This window comes from Triplophysa dalaica, chromosome 2 (genome assembly GCF_015846415.1).
Source record: "Triplophysa dalaica isolate WHDGS20190420 chromosome 2, ASM1584641v1, whole genome shotgun sequence".
Taxonomy (NCBI): Eukaryota; Metazoa; Chordata; class Actinopteri; order Cypriniformes; family Nemacheilidae; genus Triplophysa; species Triplophysa dalaica.
The window spans coordinates 25,754,069-25,761,716 of NC_079543.1; the positions used below are offsets into that span (position 1 = coordinate 25,754,069).

Consider the following 7,648-nt stretch of genomic DNA (forward strand, 5'->3'; position numbering starts at 1 on the left):
AGCCCTGAAACATTTCTCGATATCAAAATAATACCAAATGAAATTCATTAGATTCTTCATGTCTGTGTGATTCTAAACTCTCCTGTAGCATAAGTTTAATTTTGCATGCAATTATTTCTCAATGTAAATGTAATACCACATTAGAGTTATTTCAAAGAAAGCACACAATCCAGATGATAAATGTGAATCAAGCAACGAGATGAGTGCTACTTAACCAAACAACAATAATTGATTGGGTTTTTATTTGTATCAGCAATTCAAATATACTTTGAAAGCATACAGGATTTTACCTTTAATACTTAAGGACACAAAAAATCAACTATCTTACTTTTACTCAAGTAAAAGATTTTTGAGTAATTTTTGAGTAGTAAAAATTACTTGTAAAATGTCAAAATTGCCATTTATTTAGATTATCAGTTACTGATTACTAGAACCTTCTGAATACAACACAAGCTTTGATGTAACATTTGGTTTAACTGTGTAGCAAAAGATGCCATGAAATACAACAGATCACATAACTAGCAGGACTGAACATTAGGTCAGCATGACTATTTAAGATCTTAGAATATTGTCTTATAAAGTGTATTTCTAAAAGTGTGTATTCGTTATAATGGTGCACTTTGGACGTGTGATTTGTCACTTATTGCATGTTTAATTGTTGTTGTTTTTATATATTTAAACGTATCAAGAGGGCCGTTTACTGCCAACATATTTATTTATCTTCAAGATATAATGTATTTTTAATGATTAAACTCTTAAGTTGTTTTTTCCTTTTATTATAAAATGTTTGAGAGTCAAAGTTTAGGTCATATAAGTTTAAGATTCCTTCAGGTTTCATAATATTTTGTCATTAACAGGGTGTGGATTTATGACCATTTTCATGTCATGTTGTGCATCTTGGTGGCATTTTTTGCGAAAGAAAGTAAGACTCATTCTATCTTGTTACCTCTCGTCACTAATAAATGTTGCTCAATAATGGTTATACTGGTAGTGGTGGTAGTCTTAATAACAAGTAAACGCTTGGACCCAGAAACTCTATTCTTTACATCACAACTTAACGAGCGGACCAATTTATCATTTGCTGTTTGTACAATCTGTGTAAGCGCCGTCAGAATCAAGACATCAGTGTCATTATCTGTGTCAATTTCCTCATGGTAGTTCTTTACAGGAAAGATGTGGTTCATAGGGACACCTAGGACGTTACTGCATTCCTGCATCTTAAACACAAACAAACAAACAGTTTTACAGACATGCATGGAGACTGTGTTTGTAAGAAACAGAATAATTACCTTCTCCTTGATCTTCTTGCTGGTGTAGATTTTCCTTAATGTTTTGTTGACCAGCGGACATGCTTCATCCACCCTTGTCATGATGATCACTTGAGGAATATCTGTCAAATGCAAAAATACATTTAAATTAGTACTCAGTGTGATACATGTTTGGACTAGACTGATGAGGCATTCAATATTTTGTAAAAGATTTAATATTTGTTTAAATAATTTCAGTGCATTTTCCTGTGATTGTTTTGGAATAAGAGAAAACTTGTAAAGACTAATATTTTCATAGTAAAGGTTATTTATATCCAATTTTAATTTGACTCACCCAGTCCACTGGCACTCTTCCTAATACTCTTCATCTTTTTAATGTGATCCGGATTCATGAAAGATACTTTTTCAGCTGCTATTATGTACACAAGGCAATATGTCTGATCTTGAGGAGCTGGATCACTTCTGTAGGCCGTATCTTCAGCAGAAACAGGAGTTGGATTTAACTGAATTTGAAGGGTAAAAGAGGGAAATCCAAATGAAAGATATGAAATGAGAACAGTTGACATGTTCATTTAAGTATATGTAATGTATAGGAAAACACGTCCCTACTTTGCATCCTTCTGTAAGGAGGCCCCGAAGAGCTTTGACAACGTCCTCTATATGTGCACAATGTGATTCTCCATCCTCTAGTCCCATAAAGTCATTGAAGACGAATGGCAGAACATCTGTATGCTCTTTACCTCTGATATAGTACTGTGATTTGAAAAAGAAATAGCAGATCAAAACTGTGAGACATAATACATATTTGCTGGGTTTGGCTGTGTAGTACCCGAGACCGATCAAACACTCATAACTAATTAAATTTCTAAAATATTACAACAACACCCCTCACCCCACCAGCAAGCTAGTCGCTTGGGGGTCTACCCCCAATCTGCAACTCACACCAAAGGCAGGACAAGATCTCTGGTGACCATAGCAACTCATCAAGATTCACGACCGAATTGAATGTAGGGAGCTGAACTCTCTTTACTCACTTTGGGGACAGACATACAATCCTAAATGCATTTATATGGAAATGTACATATTCATTTATAACATTTCCGTTTATTAATGTTCTTGTTGTTATGTCTGTTTAAACATTAATCCAAAGTATCCATGAATGTGTGTTTAACTACTGGAATTATTAGATTTGTAGTAACTCATTTAACCAAGATGATATTTAGATCATGTTTGGTGTCTATGAGCTACATTTGTATGTCTTTAATGTTGATGTTTGTTGTGTTTTGGGAACTCCTTTCATATTAGTTTTATCAAACTCTTAGAAGTCTTCTTACACTCTAAAAAATGCTGGGTTATTTGTTTAACCCAACAGCTGGGTTGAGCCTGTTGGGTCATTTTGTTGGGTTATTTTCTCAGTGTTGGGTCATTTTTTGAGTAACCCAAACGCTGGGTTAGCAGTCGGGTCCAATTGAGTGACAGTTGAGAGAGTAAACCCCTCCCACTCCTCGACGCGTTAGACAAACTCTACCTTCGCGGGCATTTTGATCCACCTCATCTCGAAAAGTTGTTATTCGGAGAAGAAAAGGTATGTTTACGAGTTTTTAATGTATAAAACTATAACTGTACAAAAAAAAGCAAAAGTATGCAAAATTCGGCTGTTCGCATTAGGTTTGTAAAGTAACGTTACAATCTAGCTTCGTTAGCTTTGTATAGCTAGTCTGTAACGTTATGCCCACGTTGTTCTAATTTACAGCTTTTTAATCATTTAAACTTCCTTTTTGGTGAACATTTCCCTTTGAAATTTCTGACTCGTGTGAGTCATTTAGTTAAGTAATTTACGCATCTTGATATTAGTTTAAGGTCGACACGAGAGCGTCGTGTAAAAAGCAAACATCCAGCATTTTATTTTATTTTAAATACCGCTAATGTTCGGTGACGGAACTTAGATTTAAGAGTCTTTTAGACGAGAATGTAGTTGTTAAGAACACAAATACGTGATTTATATATAAACATAACGCCTCTTTGAGAATTTGTTAAGACGCTGTCGGAGGTGTGAGCATCAGGCTGTCAGCGGTCGTGGCTCCGCTGAGAGCAGCTCTATCTCGGCCATTGCCTCGGGAGTAGCCGCTCTTATAACGTTAGTGGTTAACAATGCGATATAATTTATTTTGGGTATATGAGACGAACAATTGTTGCTCTTTTTAGACTTCTACTTATTCCCGAGTGTGTCGAATTAGTTAAGAGTTGTGTTAACGTTTATAATATTATTTTTTAAGACTGTATTTCACTTTCTGTACTATATCCCACTCTTCTTTTTTCCCACACTGACAGGTTGCAGAATAACAGCTAATATTAATGGATCATTCTATTCAAGAGAAAGTCAACTGGAACGTGGATGTTTTCATAACAGGCTTAAAGGTAAACATTATTTAGGTAAAATGTTAATGTACTTCTTTATATGTTTATTATAATCCATTGTGCTCTGGGCAGGCCAGTTTCCTTACATTCTTCTCTTGTCTCTTTTTCTCTTTATAGATGAACAAATTGATAAAGAAACCCTCCTGCTGAACATCCACTTCCAAAAGTGCACGCCACACTGTTGTCTACAACTCTCAGGAAAAGAATCCTCTTTAGTAAGACTGCTCCGTGGATATCTCAGGTTAAGCAGTGCTGAAACCGAAAGAACTAACGCTCTTTAAAATGTTTTGTGAGTTTAGGGTGTCCCTTTTTCACATCCATAACGCTTGTTTATTTATTTTTTTATAGAAAACTTGTGCATAGACTGATATTTTATCATATAAATGCGGTTCTATCAACAAGGGTTTAGTAAAATACTTTTCATAGTGTTTTTATGTCGCATCCATAACGCTGGAATTGACCTAAAGCATTTTACTCGTGCCACTTTGTTAACTGTATATGAATTTTTGAAGTGTTAAGTTGTCTAACTATTTATATTTACTTGTGCCACTTTAATAACCTTGTTAAATGTATATGTTAAAATCTAAACTAATGTAATTTTTGAAGTTAATTTTCCTTTAATATGTATAAACATACATTTCATCAAAGTGTTTTATATGCCATTTTATTGTTCATTGAGCATAACATATTGCATGTTTTTATGAATTCCTTTTGTCTTGCATTTTGATCCTTAATAAAACTTTTGATTCTTACTGATGCCTCGAGTCTTTCTCTGTGATTTTGTTATTATTATTTTTAAACATTTCGGGTTTGTTTTAAACCAGCAATGTCATTTTTAAGCAAAAGTTGATTTAAATAAAACAACCCAGCATGTTGGGTCAAAGATATAACCCAACTGGCTGGGTTAAAATAACCCAACGCTGGGTTTGTCCATATTTGACCCAACGTTGGGTTACCAAAATAACCCAAATTGGGTTGTTTTAACCCAGCCTTTTTTTAGAGTGTAGTGAACATCCAATCAGCTTTCACATGCAAAACACCGTCTGAGAGACTAAGACAAATAACTTTCCCTCCAAAGTTGCCATCTCCTGATTGGACCAGTCACGATGGTTGGATGTGACATCCTTACAGTTTAAAAGAGACCACGAGAAGAGTCTCTGTGTGTTTGTGTGGGTGGGAGAGGTTATTAGGAGTTTTACTTCAGGTTTGTAGTTGGTGGGGGTTTGTTCTTTCTCTCCTTGCGTTCTGCATCTCCAAAGGATGGACTAGAAGAAGACTTCACCTTTAACCCATAAGTTAGTGCCAGGCTGGGGCCCGCATCTTTCCAGATACAGATCCTCTGCATAAAACTGGTTCTCTATGATCACTTTCAGCCAAGATCCCCTGGAGCCTTAATAAACTGCATCAGCAGGACACTTTCTTTCTTTTGATGGGCAAGACGTGCAAGTATCAAACTTAGTCTTATTAATGGATGCATAGGGCATCATTAATCCTTTTAACAAAGGTGCTTTACAAGAAGAAACTGATGTTTAGTTCATGCTATTGATATTCTGAATATCATATACTGCCATAATCCATGCTCCGTTCTTCTCTCTGCTTCAACTTCAACTGTCTTCCAATGCTAAACTGTATGTGTGTATGTGTATGTTAGATTAGATTAGTATGTTTCCCTTACAAAGGGTGGTGGAGAATATATAACTTATAATTGTGATCAAAGCTCATGATAATTCTAACATATTTGATGAAGAATAGTGTTTGATCAATATTGTTCCTCATTGAGTTCACTACAGCTGGCTGGGTCACTTAGAGTTAAGCATTTTTGGGAAATTATCTCTCAAAATTGGACAGTGGTTGAAATAAACTTTGTCTTCAAAAAGTCATAAAAAGTTTTATGTATATAAACATTGTTTTGTATTTTTTTTTGCATTATAAAGGCCATATTTAGCTTGTAAACCATTAACCAGCTTTAAAGACTAGTACTGTAATTTCATATACTTACTGTTTTTGTTCCAGATGTATCATCAACAAGGGCATCACTGGTGACTCTTCCTTGGAATGCACTATTGATTGAATTGATGAAGCTCAACTTTCCTGCTCCGCCTTCGCTAGCTAACAAGATCCTGACATGTTTAATATTGGGATTGCTCAACTGGAACCCTCTCAGCTCTTTCCTCAAATCTTCTCTTTTTCTGTTTTTAGAAGAAGCCATTCTTAAAAAGCAATGCAATACACCGCAGACTACATAGAGTATTTGTGTTCAATCAGGGTTAGAAAACAAATAGATTTTTTTTTTTCACTTACCCCCAGGGTGTACTCCTCCATGGTTGATCATATTCTGTTGGTGTATACAGATAGAAAGAGCATTGTTTACATTTCACTATTAATTCATGATTTATACAATCATGTACCACTGAGCTTTCCTGCAGCTCACTGGTAAGAGCATTGCGCTAACAACGCAAGGTTGTGGGTTTGATCCCAGGGGATTGCAAATACCTATGTAAAATGTATAGGATAAAGCATTCTAAGTTGCTTTGGATAAAAGCGTCTGCCAAATGCATAAATGTAAATGTAAACACAATGTTAATATAAAATGTAAAGATAAACTTTTTATGAATTTGAAAAATAATTAAAGGGACTGTTAAAAGGACAAATCATGAGAAGAAAAAATAACAGTGGCCAAGCAAAAAATATGATTAAAACTTAACTTACCTCGTGGGGGCGGGGGATTTATCTCTGGAACTGGCTGGACTGATTCTGCTCCTGCCATTGTCTCTTCTTATATCTAATGATCAACATCACTCAACATATTCATAAATGAAATTGAAGCACTTTAAAATATTTAATAATTTAATAAGAATTTGCTCACCTGGGTTAAGTCTCGGTCTGAGCTGCAGATTTAGCCCCTGATGTTTGTGATTGCTGTTTTGTGAGTGATACAGATCTAGTCTCTAACAAACTCATGCTGTCTTTTATACTCTGCTGTGATACTTTCACTTTCTATAGGCTTCACCAAACTAGGCAAGGCAAGGCAAGTTTATTTATTTAGCACATTTCATACACAAGGGCAATTCAAAGTGCTTTACATAAAATGATTGACAAAAAGAAATAAGACGTATCTTTAAAATGAAAATGATTTAAAATCACAAATACTTTAGATTTTAAGAAACAAATTGATTAAAAATGTGAGTGTATATATATATATATATATAAAATGAATAATAGCAAAATAAAAATAAATTGGAAATAAAAGTGCAATTGATGTAAACCAGCGCAGTGCTCAGGTTGTGAATGCACAGCTAAACAAGTGTGTTTTTAATCTTGATTTAATCTGGTGACAGCATGGGTACATCTTTTACTTTTTTCCTCAATAGTCGGATATCTTTCTAGAGAATCTCTGTTGCTAGATTTAATTAGTTTCGGTCCTAACTGATCCAACTCGTACTGTTAAAAACTGTTGATTCGACCATGTTTTCTTGACGTGGGTTCTTGACTCTTTTGTTTCTCTGTCAACTTCTGATATATATTGAGGCAATAAGAATTGAGGTCCATGAGAATCAGCTGCATGTGGTTGTTCTTATCGTGAGATTATGTTTGTTTGTAGAAAAAAATATTGCTCATGAGAGACATGTATTATGAATGTTTCAAATTTTTGTGATACTTCATATTGATTAAAGCCGTTGGGAGGGATCAGACTATTATAAGTATACAGGAAAACATTCCTTAAACAAATCAAACACGAGGAAACAGTATAAGAAGCTCAACAATGGTGAAAATTGACAAAATAAAACTTTATGCTCTAATGTATGCTGGGCAGGAATTTAGTACAACACTCGTTCATGACTCCCAACATGCATTGCAATTGATCTGTTTTAATTGGGGCTCGTCACCATTGTTCAGATTTGTCAAATCAGTCATGAAAGAACAGATTGAAGATTTATTTTATAAATGTTTTCATCTTTAGT

At 34.7% G+C, this 7,648-nt stretch overlaps 1 protein-coding gene and 1 long non-coding RNA gene across 2 annotated transcripts; one reads left to right on the forward strand and one right to left on the reverse strand.

Annotated features, from left to right (window-relative positions):
* Positions 1-443: 443 nt before the first annotated feature.
* On the reverse strand, positions 444-6,615 carry LOC130414620 (interferon-induced protein 44-like). Its single transcript, XM_056740639.1, has 8 exons — positions 6,553-6,615; positions 6,396-6,468; positions 5,988-6,021; positions 5,686-5,875; positions 1,878-2,021; positions 1,603-1,771; positions 1,290-1,390; positions 444-1,217 (listed from the first exon to the last, which is right to left on the reverse strand). The coding sequence occupies exons 2-8, from the start codon at positions 6,451-6,453 to the stop codon at positions 930-932; spliced, it is 984 nt and encodes a 327-aa protein (XP_056596617.1). The 5' UTR covers positions 6,454-6,468; positions 6,553-6,615; the 3' UTR covers positions 444-929.
* On the forward strand, positions 2,483-4,248 carry LOC130414634 (uncharacterized). Its single transcript, XR_008905634.1, has 3 exons — positions 2,483-2,853; positions 3,600-3,686; positions 3,804-4,248. It is a non-coding gene; the product is annotated as an uncharacterized LOC130414634 (long non-coding RNA).
* Positions 6,616-7,648: the final 1,033 nt, after the last annotated feature.